General features: G+C 46.1%; 1 protein-coding gene across 2 annotated transcripts; it reads right to left on the minus strand.

Annotated features, from left to right (window-relative positions):
• Positions 1-1,529: 1,529 nt before the first annotated feature.
• Positions 1,530-19,569, minus strand: crb1 (crumbs cell polarity complex component 1). Of its 2 annotated transcripts, XM_085376059.1 has the most exons (13): positions 19,494-19,569; positions 14,624-14,860; positions 13,967-14,162; positions 13,697-13,836; positions 13,345-13,527; positions 10,887-11,846; positions 9,559-10,112; positions 9,261-9,426; positions 7,196-8,114; positions 6,455-6,499; positions 5,732-5,854; positions 5,112-5,238; positions 1,530-1,772 (listed from the first exon to the last, which is right to left on the minus strand). In XM_085376059.1, exons 1-13 carry the CDS (start codon positions 19,567-19,569, stop codon positions 1,530-1,532), a joined length of 3,969 nt encoding a protein of 1,322 aa, XP_085232185.1. The 2 variants fall into 2 exon arrangements, with proteins under 2 accessions (XP_085232185.1, XP_085232186.1); XM_085376060.1 differs by lacking the exons at positions 13,345-13,527; positions 13,697-13,836; positions 13,967-14,162; positions 14,624-14,860; positions 19,494-19,569 and adding an exon at positions 12,263-12,314.
• Positions 19,570-19,602: the final 33 nt, after the last annotated feature.

A 19,602-nucleotide genomic window follows, 5' to 3' on the forward strand; every position in this document is an offset into this window, starting at 1 on the left:
TCAAGTCGTGATTGCACAGATTGCTGAGTGTTTTCAGCCTGGCTTCACAAATGATGAAATCCTTGTGTTATTAGCGGAATCACACGGTGTTACTGTCAGCAAACGTACTCGCGAAAGCGCCAATTTGTTGGGATCCGTTTTTGAGTGCGCGTTCCTCTGCGCCATATGCTTCCGGGTAACAAGAAAGCGACCTCATTCACGTATATTTTTGATTGGCAGAGCTAACTCAAGATTTTGAGAAAATAACTCGAAATTTTGAGTTATGGATACTAGCTGTTTTGTTTTTATTTAGTGGCGGAAACGGGCTTCCATATTCCGAGGATGGAAGTACAGACGTGGAAATGAGTGTAAGACGTTCTGCTTTGTAGACGTCGAATGAATGACAACAAACTCAGTTTAATAAACATTTTGATCGAACTCAAAAGTTGAAAATGGAAAAATCACAGTAATAAAAATCATCATTACAGTATGTACAACTTCAATGGCTGCCTAGACAAATATAATGCTACTAATCCTAAAACATGAATCTGGGACTAAAGAGTTGCCACTGAAAAATTAACTTGGCACCAAAGTGGATTCATCAGAAACACACAAACAGTCTATAATCGTCCTGTTGGAAACGAATCCCATGAAGCTTTTATAGCTTCCACCTCTACACCGCAGAGGGGCCCAGTGTGCAGACATCGTGGCCTATTCTAATGTACTTGATCATAACCAACCCTTCCTTATACACACTCACGGTGCTTTCATGATTGATGTGTTACTGAGAGGCAGAGCAGTATGTTTGATTCATTCATTCACAGAACATGCAGAACAGTAGCAGGTTTATCCTGACTTGTTTCCAAATGAGGCTCAAAGACGATGCGTTCATGTGCCCTAAATTCCAGCGCGTTTTTTTCCTTTCAGCGTTCGCTGCTCCATCAATCCTAAATATATGGATCAGGCACAGAGATGTGACACACGCAGATGGGTATGCTTGTGTGGAACCAGGTGCAAAGCATCACAAAGATGGATGAAGGTGCTGGAAATGAAAACGCCGAGATCTTCCTGCGTATATGCAAATAAAGACAGGCGGCAGTGATTTAACGTGGAGCCTCCGCGTCTCCACCGAGCTCCAGACTTCCTGTTCAAACTGCACCACTTATTTTTCATTGCTACCTGGACCACGTTCTGCATCTCAAATCAGTCTCTCCATGGGCGGCGGCTGTGTGATGCTCCACATCTCCACCCGCGACCCTTCCTTCTCCTGCCGGCTGGGACTGTAGGTGCCGTGGGTGGCGCGGCGATTTAGGGCTACTACCGCACCCACAGAGGTCAGGACGATGGCCAGCAACAGGACGACGGACCCCAGACTGATAGACAGCAAGAGGTCAGAGGTCAAACCCTCCGAGGTCAGCTGAGGAGAAGAAAGACAGGGACGAGTCAGGGAGAGAGAGAAAAACGGCTCGTGCCAATGTTTTTGAGAACACATGCTTTATTCCCCCGCCTCCATTTCTCACACACTCCCTTCCTCTCCTGACTCCTTTACGCTACACCAGGCGCTCCAAGTGTGCTGCCAAAGTGTTGATGGATGTGTTTCCCAGCTCAGCAGGTGGGTTGCGACCACCAGGAGCCTCGAGTTGCCGCGGACTCAAACCTCCCTCCGTCTGCCGCCTCTCTCGCAGTTTGGCTGGCGCGAGCGTCAGCCCCAGCATCGCCACCGCGATTGCCAAGCCAACCAGATACGGTGCCAGCACGGCGGTCACCGGCGAGCTGTGTGGAGCACGCTCCGTCTGTGAAGGATCACACACACAGGCGCAATCTTTGCCGAGGATCCCATCAGCACACACACATGCCCAAAATAACTCGAGCAAACATACGCACACAGCTCCTTCAAAGCAGCACTGAAAGCTGCAGAGTCTGAGTTGTATCTGTGGACTTTGATGACTTGCTAATATTCTTATCTCACTCAGACTTGTGGCCGTTTGAGCCTCGCACACATGCAGAATGCAGCATCCTGCACGCAAACGCACAGAAGCCGCTCACCAGTCAGACCCCAACGAATCAGGATGTACTTAAGCTTTCCAGCAGGGGGAAGCTGAGCAGCAGATGCCCTTAAACCTACATCAGCTGTGCTGGTTGGTGTGATAGTTGTGATTCTCTGAGCGCCTGCTACAACAGCACAACAGCTGTAAGTCTCACTCGGTAACACTTGCTGACAGCATCTTCATAACCGACACACGGGGCTGCGAAAAATTATCTCAGAAGTCAGCAAACTTTACAGCGAGCAATCAACATGGAAACATAATTCTAATAAAAACACAACCATCCGTATCCCGAGGCAAAAAATAACTTCTGCGCTCACGCTTGATGCTGTAGACATTAGTTTCTTCCCCCGCTACAGGTTCTTTGTTGACTCCTGGAAAGTGCTTACCTGTCACTGCAGCACACTCGCCTGTCAGAGCGAGTGTGACACAAGCGAGCTGGAGCAGCCTGCAGCCAGGACCCGCCATCAGTCACCGACTGCCACACACAGACCCAGAGATGTCTAACTAACCAGTCTCTAAGGTACGTGTCGAGGCCACCCTGAAGCCTCTGCAGAGCGGCTCCGCACACAGAGACGGCGGCAGCAGTGCTTCCCTGCTGTCAGCACTATCAGCCTGCTGTGTGTGTGTGTGGCTGCCAGATAAGCTGCCCTCATAGGTTTCTGTGAAGAAGACCCAACTTGTGTGAATGCCACCAGCTCTCTGCTGAAAGTGCACTTCAGCGCCAGATGCTGCTTTTTTGCTGGCAAAGCACATTTCTTCCTCTGTGCTTATCTCGCGCTCCAAGGATGGCCACATCAGTGCCGACGCTGAAAAATTGCCTCCCATTTCCTCCCCCCGAAACTACCTGCGCTTGCAGAGCACACACACACACGCGCACGCGCACGCAGACTTGTAAAAATACAAGATGGAAGAGAGCAGGTGTACACGGAGAGGCCGCTGCATGCACAGAAGTATGTGAGGATTACACTGGTAATCTTCAGGACACTGAGGCCGGAGGAGTCGCAGACGCATGTGTGACCAGATCCCAGCACCGTCTGACATCTTCCAACCCACAGATACAATAAACTATCCGTATGACCTAATTATCATTTAGTCCCATTATATTTATATTTCCAACCCTCTTGTTAAGAAATTATAATAAGTATAAAACGAAAGCGTTGTTCTCATGGTGATGGTCTTTATCTACTATTGTGTTGTGTTACGTCAGCTGCTCTGTCTGGTAATAGTTTTTAGCTTTCAGTGCATCCATAGATTTACCTTTTTATAGCCATATCTGACTATTTTAGCTATTTTTATGCAGTTTCACCTTATTTGCCTCATGTTTGAAATGTAAAAATAATTTTAGCAGAAATAGATGTAAATTTCTCAGGATGTACTGCCGCTTAATTTCCTTTGTGGTAGTTTTCCATTATATTCATCTATATCTGCAAAGACCTGACTTTCCCTGGTAAGTACGGCATTAAACATTCATTTAACTATAATTTAAAGCCTTCCCTTCATACACATTGGTCAGTCATTCAGTCAAAACACAGAGCATTGTGTCAGGATGGGGAAATCTGAGGTTCGAGTGCAGCAGCAGTGCCTCTGTTACTGATGACAAATGAGAAAGCAAAACTTCCAAACAGCGGTTTTAAGACTAGATGTGAAAAACTGTGAGCCTGTCCTTCATGCACAGATAAAAACGCTGTAGCTGTGCGCTGTGTTTGTGTGTTTGTGTGCACTTGTGGCTATTCTGGGATAAACTCACTCGGCATCTTGTTAAATGAGATTACCGGTAAGAGTCTATGTTTGGTGTGGCAGCTACCACCTGACCTCAGTGTGTCCACTCCTTCAAACGCAAACACACACTTAGAAAATCACTGAGAAGAGTTTGACCTTCAGCTGTAATTTCTCCTAATATGGATTTTTGAAGGGAAACGGACAAAATGTGCGATTATGTGAAGAACAAGTTAGTCGAGAGAAACAAAGAGGACAGACGAGTACAAAACAATCAAGGCTGAAAGGTTTTTATTTGACAAGAACAAACAGAGAGACGACAGGCAGACAGGACACAACGATGGATTATGATGGAGGAAACAGACAAACAAGAAGTTACATGGATCATGCAGCATGATGTCAGCACAACAAGACTGAACGACAAACAATAAACACACAAAAGTCTACAGTGAGAGAGAGAGACATACAAAATGCAACGAAACGGTGACCACAGCAGCGGTGAATGTTGATAGGAAGCGTTGGCGCGGGGCCACGAGAGAATTTAGGCTTAAAATATCTGCGGCTCAGACAGCAAAGTGTTTTAGAGACGAAAAACTCCTTCTTTGGTACAAAACAGCACACAGTAGTCAGTCAGTCAGTCGGCGCAGTGCTCTGAACGCACATCAAGAACAAAGCGAGACATGTTGTTGTCTTCTAGCCCCTCTAGGTGCTTTTGTAACTACAACACTGTTTTTCATAGTTCACAAATGGATCCGCACGGAGCTCCCAGAATCCAGTTCAGACGAGACTGACAGGATAGCTTCACGGAGGAACCGTATAAATAACTCCGGTATCCGTAATGTTCCTCACCTCACTAAGTGCTTCCCTACACGAAACAATAACCCTCAGATTCATCTGTTTCTTCTCTGTACTGTCGGTCTGGACTATGTCCTGGACACGGTGAGGGAAACGTGACAGGTGATGCCAAGAGGATTGTGATTGGTTATGACCTTTAGCTGCGACGAAACACCATCACCTCGTCTGTGATACTGTTTCTTATCATCTACTGCAACGTGTACGTTTAATAATATGCATATATGCAGGTACATAACTATATTTAATAAGGTGCCGCTTATTTAATAGTATAATTTTAAGGCACAAGTCGTTCTGTGGTAACAGACCAGAGAAGTTCTGTGGAGTGTTTTGGATTATAGCCCGATCAATCAATCACCCATTTGAAAGCACCCTGACGCACGTGCACGCACAGACTCAGTCGTTTCCTCCCCAGTCCACCTCTGGCTCGTCGTCCAGCCTGAGGATCAGGTAGGAGAGCAGCTGGAAGAGGTTCTGCCACAAGAGCAAAGCCACGTAAAAGTAAATGTCGCTTACGTCCGTCTGGCACACGTCTCCGGCGTAGCTCATGTCGCACACGCAGACAAACTTGTTGATGAGGTTGCGGCAATAGCCTCCGTTCAGACACGGGTTGGACTTGCACTCGTCGACCTCCTGCTCGCACCTGAAACCACAGCATCACGGAAGAACTCAGACCACAGCCTCACTTCAATGAAATGCAGATAGAGTCCACAAATTCTATTGACGTTCTATTGTTCTTAAACCTGGTGTAATATTGGATAGTTCCCAAAAGTTCCCAGCATTACATTAGGGGAAAAGAGGTAAGAGAATCTGCACCATTTATTTATCCTCTTTGGGTGGAGGAGGCACTAATATCAGGCATGACGTGAGACACTACACGGATCAAAGAAACTGCACAGGAGCTGCTCGGCCATGGAAGCCCGAGCCGGAGGAATCTTGCACGCAGATTTTGTGCCGATGTTCATGTCAGAGGAGGTTTGGAAGCGTTGGAGACTTTTACGCACAAAAGCTTCAGCGCTCTGCGACTTGGTGATCTGTGACGTTACGTCGTTTGCCACTTCATAGATGAGTTGCTGTAACTTGCAGTAATTCCACAATCTGACATGGTGACAATATGTATTTGTCTTGTTTCCTACCGGTGCCCGATGAAGCCTGGTGGACAGTCGCAGGAGAGCTCGCGCTCGGTGCAGTTGCCTCCATTGAAGCAGGTGTAATTTCTGGTGTCGTCGCCGCACACAGAAACAGGAAGCTTTGGCCTTCTGTTGGAAAAGTTTAAAGCACAACTTTGTCAGTCTGCAGCTCGCATTGAAATGTTCAGCAGATTTGTTTCGCTGGCTTTATGTTTGCCGGAAGCAGAAGAGATGGCCGAGCGGGAGGTGCATTATTCAGCCTCCTGCTGTTCCCCACAGGGGAGACAAAGAGACTTAAGAAGCGACCAGGATAACAAGATTATAGCCCTCTGGCAACGAGTCACCAGCAGGACGTCAAATCACACGTGCAGGAATGAAAAAGCCAACTTCTTTCTCTTTGGCCTCTGTAACCTTCTGTTTGCCTCAAGCATCAACAGCTCTGCCGGCAACTTGAAGCTCATCCCTCAACAGTTACAAAACACACTCTCATTTGAACAATTTGATCATTTTAAACTACAGCTGTCACTCATTTGAAAAAGTGGTTGGCTCACTTTTAAAAGTGCTAATATTTGCCTTTGCTTTGCATTTTGTTCCACAAAAAACAAAAACGAGGGAAGGCTTCACAGCTGACATTTGAGAGACAAATATCTAACAGGAAACAAACACCTGGGAACACGTGAAAAATAAAATAATAATAGTAAAAAAAGCCACCAAAAAACAACAACTCACACATTTTTGACAACAATGTACCACGGAATTTCTTCAACGCGTTCGCTGCAGAGGAAACAGAGAGAAAGATGGTGAGGGGAGGAAGAAAGAGGCGCAAACAAACGAGACAAACAAAAGGAAGTCGTTTTCACACACAAACTTTAAAGCAGCCTGGATGTTCCCAGTAAAGGGAGATAGCTTGACTGGTGTGGCTTGCTTAGCGAGACACTTGCAAAGGTGTGCAAGAAACAAAAAAACGGAGGCAAAATGCAAGAGGCTGTGTGTTTACAGGATAAATGCTTGGAGGCGTTCCCCCCGCTGGGTCTCAGAGGCGAACACGAGATGACAGAGGGGGGAAGAAACTGGCGCTGAACCAGAGAGCCTTGTGTAGTGAGCAGACTGGGGCCTTTTTCTGGCTGACACTAGAATAGAAATGCAGCTTCTGAGGCGCTCACCGCAGGCGTGGTTGAAATGCTGAACAGAGGCAGAGATGTGGAGACATTTTGCAGTGAACAATTGTGTTTGTGTTGTGCTGCAGTCCCCTGTTGGTGCAATTTTGTAGCATTTATTTGTGCATTTTGTGTTTCTAACCACAGCTTTCACTGCACTTCACAAAGTCATCTTTGAAGAGTGAAATATTAATAAGGGGATTTCTTTCCCTCTTTGCTCATCTGCATTTTGCACACCCGCCCACTAACGTTTTATTTCACTCTGCTCTGCTTCGCTGCTTTACGACTTACCTTAGCAAACAGCTAAACTTACTTGCAGAGAGGTCCGGTGTAGTTCTCCGCACAGAGGCAGGCGTACCTGTCGGGCCCGTGCAGACAGGTGCCGCCGTGGGCGCACAGGTGGTTTTTGCACATGTCAGCCTCTTCCTCGCAGTTCGCGCCCGTGTAGCCGAGCTCACAGGTGCACTCGTAGCTCCACCCGGCGACGCTGCAGTTGCCGTGAACGCAGGGATTCGAAGCGCAGGTGTCCAAGAAGAAGTCGCAGTGTCTCCTGGCCCAGCCCTCGGGGCAGCTGCAGTTGTACGCGTTGAAGAGGTCCTGGCACTCCCCGCCATTCAGACAAGGGTTTGGATAACACACAGAGGCCCCGCCGCAGCCGACGAGCGGCGCTTGCGGCGACGTCTGGACGAACTGCTCCTCCTGCATGCGGGGGAGGTTCACGCCAGAAGAGCCAAAGTAAGAAAGGGCGATCCCACCCAGCTCCACGGTGCCCAGACAACCGGCGAGGGACCAGCCGTTGTCAGGGGCCAGTCCCCCCAAGAAGATGTCCACCCCCTCTCTGAGGAAGTCCAGGTTGCCTCCTCGGCTGGTGGAAGTGCTGGCTTCTTCGACGTCTTCATCGAGCACCAGAGTCCACCGAGAGGTTTGCTCCCACGGTGCTGCCATGAGAAAGCGGACACTGTGCCATTCGCCGTCGCTGACACTGCTCCTGGTGCTCAGGCTGACCGTAGATACGCCCTCCTCTTCGTAGGTGCTCTGATGCTCCACGAAGAGGAAACCATCTTGGATGGAGACCGTGATGAAAGCAGAGCCCTCCTCGGCATGTAGGATCGCTGCTTTACGCCTCCGTGTGCGCAGGTTTAGGGAGAGGCTTGTCAGGTTGCGGGATATGCGACCGTTCCCCCGGTAGGACAGCACGGTGCTGTCGTTCAGGAAAGTTGCATTGGAGTAACCTAGGAGACGAGGACACAATACCTGCCGTGAATATTTGCACAGCGTTCACTTTGTCATAAATGTTTTTGTTGTGTTTTAGTTGGCATGTCATTTACCGAGCACTGATTTCCTGAATCAAAATAGTAAACGTATCAGTGTGGAGGGACTGATCCAGCGCTACACTGTATCAGCGTGACAACATCATAGAAAAATAACGGTTTTTATTAGATACACTTAAATCTAAAATCCTGAGAAAATCACAAACACTTTTTATTATTGAATTATTATTGAACACGACTCTGCTGGTTGTATTTCCACAGACCAGCAGGTTGCTGAGTGTCTTTAATCACAGCTACTGATGTGTGATTTTCACCAGTTTATCACAGTTAATTGCTGCATTATGAGAAACAGACTGCATGTAATGGCCAACCAGACCCCGTTCAATCACAGACTGATGACAGACTGACTCCGCCTTAGTGTTGGCGTGCTCGACAATCTCAGTGAAGTTTATCTTATTGGATAAAACAAATACTGACAAAGTTTGTGGATATAATTGTTGAAAAAAGGTGATAAATCGCAAAATGTTAAAAACTGTAAGTGAACTGCGAGAGTATCGTATTGTGGGGTGTCTGATGACTCCCACCTTTAGTCGGCAGTATTACAGTATGACAGCTACCTGTCTTGATAACAGTATTTACTGGAAATACAAGCAGTAAATATCTGTATCTCTGTAATAATGGAGACACACAGCAAATCATCACTAATTCCAAAAAGAGGATAAGCTGGCATCAGACAGATCCTACTTTACGGATCACATAGGGAATACTGTGTGGGCAGATTAAGGCCAGTATATAACAGCGTTGAGTCACTTGGTTACATAGTAGCCAATTAAGACCATAGAGGCTAATTAAACAAACAAGGTCAAAGATTCGGTAACGTACATTCACTGGGCTCTTACGTAGCAGAGAAACACTTTTAGCCCAGAATACTGGATCCCGCTTATGCAAAAGGAAATCATTCAGAGCTTATCGTTCAGTGCGGTGTCTGTTTATTACTCTCGACCTTCGCTTTGCCTTTGAAGGCACTTGGACTTGACTTGGCACCACTTCAAGTGACTTTAAAACAGCTCTGCTTTTGTAACTGACGAATCCTCGAAGGTCACTCACATTCATAGCCGTGGTTCAGCATCCTGCACTCTGCATCTGTGGGGCACGGGGACAGCTCGCACCACTTCACCTCTTCACAGCGCCGCCCTGATGTGTTGGGGGGGCAGGTACAGGTGAAGTCGTCCCACTTGGAGTAGCACACCCCCCCGTTGAGACATGGATTCCTCTGACAAAGAGATACGGGGAATTTGTTTTAGGTTTGTGCTACGGATTTGATTTCAGAATTACAATATAGATTTAATATCTGTGTAATGTCCACACGTACTACACCAACACTGTGTGCGGGGTGTTCACTCACACTGCAGATGTTGTCTCCAGAACACCCCACAGTTACGTTCTCCATGATCTCAAGAGGATAAGATCTCACTGTAGTGTCCAACCCAAAGAACTGCAGCCTCCTGTCGCTGATCCTCAGGTCCTGAACGCAGCCTTTGAAATATCCACCGAACGCCGCGGTCTCCTTCGCCTCCAGCATACCTCCCACATACACCGTGTCACCTGCTTGGACACCGACCGGCCTCACCTCCACACGCCCCTGTTCCTGAGCCCCCACATACAGCACGATAAGACCATCCGCCGCCACCTCTACGCTCACAAAGTGGGCTTCCCCATCGTCAATCCCATCCGCTGACTTCAGGCTTTCGTATTTATCGAGCTGAACTGAGACCTCGCCACCTTCCAACCACACGTGCAGGTAAGCGTTGCTGCTGTTGGCAAGCACCAAGAGGAGCCCGCCGCTCCTCCGCGTGCGCAGGAAGAAGGAGATGGAGAAGTTGTCGACCAGGTCATCAGTGACGGTGAACGCTGCAAAACTGTAAGCGTCCTCGTTCCCGAAGCGGGCAGTCACATGTTCTGCAGAAAGCAACAAAGGGGTGAACAACAAGTGAGCTGGATGAATGTCGGTACATAAAAAGACCTTTAGAGCTTTTCAGCTCGTCAGCACTGTGAAAGAAGGAGTCTGTGCTTTTTATCATTGGGTCAGGTGAAAAGTTCTGATTTCTCCATCTGTCCTCTGAAATCTGAAGTATTGAACAGCTGAGGGGTTTTTCCACAAAAGGACGTTCTTATTGGTCTACGCTAAGCTCGCTTAACAATGAGTCTATCAGGTGGAAGTTTAGGCCTGTCAGCACTTTCCACCCTAATCTAAAAAACTTGTATATGTTAGCAGGTTTGAGTAGGTGTTTGGTTGATGTGCAAGTAAATGTTGGTCTAAATCCGCCCATCAGTAATCTTCTTTGAAAGACTCAACAGTCTTTGAAGCAGCTATGGAGGGAAAACTGATGAAAACTGTTCAAACCTTCAACATTTATTGTTCAGGTTATGATGTATCGATCGCAGCAGCCATTGGTTTACTGAGCACTCGCTATTTTACAGTCCGGCATTTGCTTGCATGTCAGTCCCAAAATAGATTGCCTTAATCTAGTTCTTCACATAAGAGGATCTTCCCCTTTAGCGTGACTTTTGACAGACTTCATCTCCGACCTCGTGTCTCCTGACTCACCCAAGCAGCTAAAGGTGCTTTTAGTGCGCCACTTTTGGAATTTGATAAGCGAGACCTTGAGTTCTGTCCTGCATGCCCAACAAGTGGGTTAAATCACTCCCCGTGTCTTATGGTTGCAAACTTACCCTCCTCACAGTCGTGCCCCTCATAAGGCCTGGCACACCGGCACTCGTAGCTCTGCCACATGTTTACGCACTCTCCTTTGTTTTGGCACGGCACATCCAGGCAGCGGTCCCTGTAGCTGCAGCCCGGGGACACGTTGACAGCTGAGTCGCTCAGCCACTGCTCGAGGATGACGAGCTGCCAGTCCACAAACACGTCCCGCATGCATCCGATGAATGGAGTAAACGCATCGTACTCGCTGAGGCCGCTCGAGTCTCGAGGCATTCCTCCAATAAAAGTGCTCTGAGGGGATGAAACAAACCCCACCAGCCAGCTTTGGACTGCGGCCGCTTTGTGGCACGACTGGCTCGCACACCCCACAGCATCATTAAGTAGTTTAAGGCTTAGCACCCAGTTTCCAAGCACAGCCTCTACAGAATACCACTTTCCATCTGTGACGTTGTGCGGAAGCTCGAGAACCTGGCTCGGGCTTTCCGCCTCAGCAGAGGCCTCCCTCCTCAGCGTGAGACGCAGCTGCCCCCCCTCCAGCTCCAGGCTCAGCTGCAGACCGCTTGTGATGGTGTGAAACAACAGAGCTCTAGGCAGAAAAGTCTTGAAGCTGAGAGTGATGTTGCAAGTCACTTCAGTATCCACTAGGGGGCTCTCCAGCAGCAAGTAACCTTTGCGCTCGAAGGTAAAAGCTGTAGGGGTCATACAGAGAGGCCCGGCGTACCCAGGTGAGCAGGAACAGGTGTATCCATGAGTCCCATCCAACAGGAAAGGAGAGCAGGAGCCTTGGTTCTGGCATTCATGGCCTTCACAACCCACTAACTTCACATCGCAGTTAACACCTCCGTAGAGGATGCCATCACGACTGGGCTTGAGGCAGTGGCAGGTGTAGCCCCCAATGTGACCCTCGCATCTGCCCCCATTCTGGCACGGACTGGGCTCGCACTGGTTTATCACCTCCTGGCAGAGGGAGCCTGTAAAAGAGGCACACAGCACAAACACGTACACACAATTAAACACTGTTACTACAGCTGTTATATAACAACAGACATGTTTCCAGGTATAAATGAGGTTCTGGATTATTATTCCCACTACACTTGTCTCCCTGTTTACCACTCGTGGTACCAGGTAAACTATCTTCTGCAGTCAAGTGAGCCCACCTGACTCTCAGCTGTTAAACATCAACACACCTGCTTTGTTTTTTGCCCTCTACACCACCACAGCACAGTTTCCTCTCTTTACGTTTGTATGTACAGCTCTACGCACATGCTGTAGGTCAAATTCAATCAGTCACAAGTTACTTGTTTTGATTAGGCAATAAGCAAAGATGACAGACAGGTGTAACTCAATGTGTATTATGTAATACTAAAGCTACTGGTACCGCTGTTACCTGTTCCAAGCAACCAAATCCCCAAAATCCATGGCGCAGGTGTCCACATCATGCCGTCAGGTTTCCCCCCAGAAAAGCCTCAAAGTTGTCTAACAGCACCATGTTATGTGGTGTGTGTGTTTACGGGTCCTCACGGTGGACGCCTGATCCTTGTCTGCTTCTCTAAAGCATGAAGGGCTGAATAGCTGCAGTCAGGAGACCAGAAAAGCCACATCCCCGGGGATTAAGCTAATGCTATTTGGCCACCTTACTGAGTCAGTGCCCTGCAACTTGCAGAGTCCATTTCTAGAACACAGTCTCAGCAGGCATCAGCTCACACTTCGTACCGACGCCCCCGGATCAAGCAGTCTTGCGCAAGCAGAATTTGAAGCTTTTCCAACAGAAAGAAAACTTTAATTTGATGAAACAAGCCCGCTGCTGTGTTTCCCTCAGAAACGCCAACACTTACTGTATATTATGTTACCGCTTAAGTAACATGCGGTCAGTTGTACCTACTCACCAAATATTCTACATTTATTTTAGATTTAGTTAGTGTGACAAAGTGTGTTTGTGTGTGTTTTTAAACTACCACCAGGGGGCACCACGGTGAGCACATTTCAGCACCTGACAGCTGTTCATGCTGTCATTTTAATCTGGGCATAAACGCTGTCCATGGTCCTGTTTCTGGATCCATCTGAAGACACCGCGTATTCCTTCATCTTCATTTCTTCAAGCTGATCTTGCTTTTTCTGATCAATTAACTCTTTAAAAAGTGGAACCGTGCGAAGGCATGTATATCTTTTAGATCACTGCCCTCAATTAACATGGTTTGTTAATGATTACAAGCTCTTTATTCAGATGCCACATTACAGTTATGAACAGAATAATTCGTTTAGTGCTTCAATGTTATGCTCGATCACGTCTGGATTCTCAGAGAAGTTCAACATGCCGGCTCAAAATTTGTGAATCAGCACAACTTTGGTGATTTTTGGAGGTCGGTCATTATGAACACAGATCCATTCATACGTGTCAGAGTCCAAGTCTTTCAAACCGTGATTGACTGAGATATGACTGGTTCAGTTTGTCAAACGAAAATGACCTACCTGTTGTTCCTGGGGGACACCTGCAGATGTAACCTGCAGACTGTTTGTGGTCATAGCTTTCAGGCAGAAGAGGCTCACTGCCATACAAGGCATGCCAAGATCTCTCAATGCAGCTGCCGCCATTTCTGCAAGGGCCGCTGCCACACTCACTGATGTCTGTCTCACAATGACGGCCCTCAAACCCTGGAACGAGGAAGGATATTTAATGTGATCAACACTACATATGATGTTCATTAAAGATGACACGGGGACAGGCTGTTCTGGACAGAGCAGGTGTGAATAAGTTCAAATGCCTCAGTGTCCTTGTTTATTATTCTCCACATTATTTGACCAAGAGAAGAGCTTCCTTTACCAGGCCAGCATTCACAGGTGTAGTTCCCTCCATTGTCCTTACAGATGGCGCTATTAAAGCAGGGTTCAGAGTAGCAAGGCGGTAGAGGTGTCTCACAGTGTGGGCCGGTGAAGGCTGTTTGAGAGCAGTCACAGCTGTAACTGAGACAATCACATAACAAGACAGTCGGTGTTTGTAATTTATATTAATAAAGTTATTTAAAACATTTCCTTTGCTTTGTTTATAGATCTCATTAGAAGCTACTCATTTTTGAAAGACCACACTACTTACTCATTCACGCCATCTATACACAGAGCCCCATTTTGGCAAGGGTGCTCTTGGCACTCATCAGTGTTGATTTCACACCGTTGTCCTTGGAAACCGGTGAGACAGGTGCAAGTGAAGCCACCAACGTAGTCATGGCAACTGCCTCCGTTGAGGCATGGCTGTGACTGACATTCGTCAATCTGGATCTCACAAGTAGCACCTGTGAACATCAAAGCGGTACAGATGTCAGAGGGCAGGCGAGCCTGAGGGCAGAGGGTGGAAACGAAGAAAGCTTTCATGTGGACTGCTGTGCTGTGCTGTGCTGTGCTGTGCTGTGCTGTGCTGTGCTGTGCTGTGCTGTGCTGTGCTGTGAGGATTCCTCTTTTATCTCATAGCAAAGCTTTTTGTTGTTTTCCCAAAAACACTCAAACTATGGAAGGGAAAACAACATGTGCAATGTTTCCTTTACTGTATCCCTAAAAAAAAAGGTGATTAATGCTCTCATGGTCCATTCAACAGCTACTAACATGGATGGCATTTAATATAGACAGAACACATTTAAACTGGGGTAACACATTTTTGACACTGTTTTCTTGAATAACTAAAACTGTGTAGGATTCTTTAGTTCCCAATAACATATTTTAGGATTGAAATGATGTGACTTTACATAAAGATGCTGACCTGTGAAACCAGGAGAGCACAGACAGGAGAATTGACCCACTCTGTCCTCACAGGTTCCTCCGTTCCTGCAGGGCTGTGAAGCACACTCGTTCACATCAATCTGACAGTGAGAACCCTGAAAGCCCGGCACACAGAAACAAGAGTAGCTATCGCCACGGGTTCGACAAATCGCCTGGTTCTGGCAAGGGTTTGGGGAGCACTGGTCCACAATTTGAGGCAGCTTGTCCAGAACAGCACCTGAGAACAGATGGTGATTTTATATATGAGAATACAACATTATTATTAACACATGTAAAACCCCAATATATGCAGTGCTGTGTAGGACAATTTTCCTCCTTTCTCTGTTTGCATATTTGTTTCACAGCTGAGCAAATACAAAATGCAGTTTTTTAAATAAAGATTTCATTTAAAAGTTATCCACAGCTTCATGGCTCATTGTGTAAGAGTGAAAGTAAATCTAATACCTGTTTGTGCCACCTTGGCAGCAAGAATCGCAATCAAGCCTTTGTGATATGAGCCAATGACTCTTTCACATCCCTGTGAAGGAATTTTGCACCGCTCTTCTTTATAGAATTGTTTTAATTCAGACAGATTAGAGGGGTTTTTGAGCATGAACAGTCTGTTTAAGGTTATGCCAGTTTATGATGATCAGATTTTAGTCTGTACTTTGACTAGCCCACTCCAAACTCCTCATTTAGTTCCTATTTTAGCCATTCAGGGGTCACTTTGTTTCAGATCTTTATCCTGCTGCATAACTCGAGTATGTTTGAGCTGCAGGGCACAAGCTGGGTGGACACTCTCCTTCAGGATTTTCAGGAGTTCACAGTTCAGTCAATTATGGCAAGTCATCCAGGTCCATCACACTACCACCACCATGTTTCACTGCAGGTGTCCATCCGTCCATCCTCCATCCATCCGCCCTTCCGTCTATCTATCCATCCATCTATCTGTCGTCCGTCCGTCCATCCATCCGTCCATCCGTCCGTCCATCCGTCCATCTGTCCGTCCGTCCATCTGTCCATCCATCCGTCCATCTGTCCATCCATCCATCCTTCCGTCCATCCATCTATCTGTCCATCCATCCATCCTTCCGTCCATCCGTCCGTCCATACATTTATCTGTCCATCCATCTGTCCGTCCATCCATCTATCCATCCATCTGTCCATCCATCCATCCATCCATCCATCTGTTCGTCCATCCGTCCATCCATCCTCCTTCCATCTGTCTCTGTCCATCCTCCATCCTCAATCCATCCATCAATCCATCTCTGTCCATCCATCTATTCTTCCGTCCATATGTCTATCTGTCCATCTATCCTCCATCCATCTGTCTGTCTGACTGTCTGTCTATCTATACATCTGTCCATCCATCTATCCATCCGCCTATCTATCTATCATCCATCAATCCGTCTGTCCGTCCATCCATCCATCCATCCTCCATCCATCTGTCTATCTGTCCATCCATCTATCTATCTAACCATCCATCAATCTGTCTATCTGTCCATCTATCCTCCATCCGTCTATCTATACATCTGTCCATCCATCCATATGTCCATCCGTCCATCTGTCCATCCAGTCTTCTTACAGCCATGTAATATCTACAACATTACTATAAAAAGATCCAGATTTTAAGTATTGGGTAAACGTTTATCAGTCTCGAGGCACTCCAGAAGGAATATGTGTCCAACAGTACTTCAAAACAACTGTTTGCACGAGTGCCCACTGAATGATCCTGATCTGTTTTATTTCAATCACGTCTAACACAAAGCTCTTTTATCTCTCTTTAGCTTTGATTAAAGAAAAAAATGATTAGCAGTTGTTGTAACAAGGGCTTTAAATTCAAGGGCCTCTCAAGGCGTTGTGGCCGGCTGCCACAGAAACCAGTTTCACTGTTTGGGTTTAGCATTCCTTCTATTTCCATGGTGACAGCATCCAACCGAACATCTGAGCCATTTATTGCTCTACTCGTTATGGTGTGTTTTAATGAGGAGGATTAAACAGCACAATGATACAGCTTTGGGTTTAGCTCTCATGTCAGCATGGACATGATATAACTAGTAATTAGAGGGTAAGCACTTGATTTTCTTGTGTAACTGCAATTATAAGCAGCTGTTATCAAGTTATGCATGCCTCAAACACTTATCATCCATATTAATCTTACTCAAAAATGTTTAGATTTTATTTTACAGACTTTTTTGTTTCTGTCCTCATCAGCAGCAGTCACATACAGTCACAGCTTCCATGACTGGGCAACATGAGGAGACCCTTTTAGTCTGGTAGATAAAGAAATGGGTTCAGCCGAAGAAGAGGAATAAAATCACACGGTATGATTTCAGGCATAAATTCTAAATCTGTGCTGTTAGTCACTCGTGCACCCAGACAAGCTCTAAAAGTTAAAGTTTCGCTGTGACCTGCAAAACTAAACTTTCTTTAGAATCTGTGTTAAAGCGTTGCTATTTTTCTTCCTGACTGAATTCCTCTATCATGTCTGCCTGGAGACTTACTGCCTGCAGCTTTTACATATACAAAAAAGCATCAAACATAAATAGCTACAGGCAAGGCTGCTCAAAATTGTTGTACTGCAGGCAGAACAAATGGGACAACCTCAGAGATCCATCCATGGAGCATAAGGGGGCATCATATGTACTGTTTTTCATAGTTTTAAAGAATGTGCCATGACTCTAATCAGTACATTCACACTGATATTAGATAGCATGAAAGTACTTTTTTTTATTGGTGCAACTGTTTTTGTGGTTTTCAATCTTCTGTCGTTGTTTGGTTCCAGCCTTATTAGTTTGTATTAAGTTACACCTTTAGCACCTGCATATACATCATCCAGTCACTTGTCAGTAGTCACTATATCTGTGACTGTTGCCTGTTCATCACAGTGCTCTTCTTTGTGTTCCAGTGCCTGCTTTACATTTATTGGACTGTCCTGCCTTGGGGTTTGAGACTTTCTGCCTTTTCCTGTAAGTTTCAGTCAGTTTCTTCGTTAGAGCTTGCTTGAGTATCTTTCTTTTTTTCTTCTTATTTTAGAAACCACCTGCCCCCCTTGTGTCTGCACTTCTAACCTCTTGAGTAAAGGAAGCCAGAGAGGTGTTATCCTTTAAGCCCTGACCTAGGAACTCTCGACCTGACCAGATTAAGGACTTGCTTTACACTCCTCATTACCTCCTTTGTTTTGGGAGAAAGTCTACAGAATTGTTTATTGTGTGTGTGCAGAAAGGCCCCACGGCGTGTGCACGACAGCCGTCGTGAGCTTGACGATTTGAACAGCTCATACTGTCTTAGCAGGAAGTCATTTGAAATGCAATAGATAAATTTGTGGGGAGGCTGAAATTCGGTCACTGCTGCTGAATCAACTCAGATTTTACTCATCCTAAAACTGAGTTCGCTGCAGTACCAGGTGGCTTTTGGACCCTGTTGTTGTCTTGTTCTCTCTACGTTGTTCCACATTACTGGTTAACTTCTCTCTTTTAATCATTTCGGCTGTGTTTGCTGCCAGTGTTCTTCCCTATGTTTCCTGTGTTTGCCTTCTTTATCTCTTACTAAACTCCCGCTGTTATCAAAGTTATTAAAGCCTAACAATCTTTCTTTCTTTCTTTCTTTCTTTCTTTTTTTGCAACAAGCTTGTCTGCCTCTTTTGTGTTTATATTACTATTGCACAGGCTGGAGTCTATAAATACAGTCGTGCTGATGTGAGCAGAGATTTTACAATAATATTCACACACCCTTAAAGAGCACAATCAGGCTCAGAGACTATTGAGGCTCAGAAGAGCGCAATTAGGCTCCACTTGGCGCAATCTTTTTAAAATCAGCTATCATTTATCTGTCATTGGCGGAGGTCAATCAGTTTCACAGCCAGCCAGCAGGACTCTCCAGGAGCAGCTTATACATGTCTAGACTTGGACGGGGGGGGTATGATGGAGATCGAGCATATTCTCTGACCACATGTCTGTATCATTACAACAAATATTGATATGTTATAGACTCTGAAACAATCATTCTGACAGTTATTTCAGTTATATTAAAAATGTTATGTTGGTAGTATAATTGGAATGCATTGAAATGGCAACAGGTGGTTCCCATTTCACTCTTTATTCAGCTCACTGTATTCAGTCTATATCCTGAGGCCGAGTTCAGAGTATTCAGAGCCATTTGTGTCTGTTTGAGATACAGCTCCAGCCAACTGCACATCCCCTCCCACAGCATGTAAGGCTTTTTTCATATGCAAATACCTCCCACGGGTCTTTGTGTGGACCTATCTGCAGGCCCTTAAATGGCACATGCGTGGCACCTGACATCTCCTGATGCACGTAGCTGGTGTATGCATCTGTTTGTTTTGGCGGTGATAAGAATGCTGCTATTTGGTGTTTTGGACAGGAGCAGAGACAAATAGCATCCTCTTTTGTCCCCCTCCCCAAACCCACCCCCAGTCTTCCCACCCCGTTCATGGGTCACTATGCTACCCCCCATTGTTAGATCTCTTTTAGTCATCTTTAGCTTTTCAATCCTTAGAAAATGTGCAGAGATTAGTGTAGTCAGTGATGTCACCGCTCAGTCTTGTAATTAAAATTCTTAGCATGGACCGGTTGAAATGCAAGCCCACCAATAAACTCAGATTCAACACAGCTTTCTAAAAGTACGATTATAATCATGCAGGTTTTCTTGCTGGTTTCTGAGAATGCATTCTAAAAGAATAAATACTAGGATGTAATATTTTATCACCAGTGTCTGAAACTCACTCTGGTTTCATACTGGACAAGTGCAGAAATCTGGTGTGGGGCTTGAATATATCATGACAATAAACTAAACCTCGAGGTAACTGAAACTCAACTCTGACACTAATTGTCTGAAAAGGAGTCACTTACCCTCTGTCGCAACCAGTGATGAGATGAGCAGTGTGCATGAAAGGAACGCAAAATGACGAAAGCGAATTAAATCCATAATCATGACAGGAAACCATCCTGTGCTCAAGTC

The sequence above is a fragment of the Diplotaxodon limnothrissa genome, linkage group LG17 (genome assembly GCF_057381915.1).
Source record: "Diplotaxodon limnothrissa isolate DT_005_m linkage group LG17, D_limnothrissa_male_GT1.1, whole genome shotgun sequence".
In the NCBI taxonomy this organism is placed as follows: Eukaryota; Metazoa; Chordata; class Actinopteri; order Cichliformes; family Cichlidae; genus Diplotaxodon; species Diplotaxodon limnothrissa.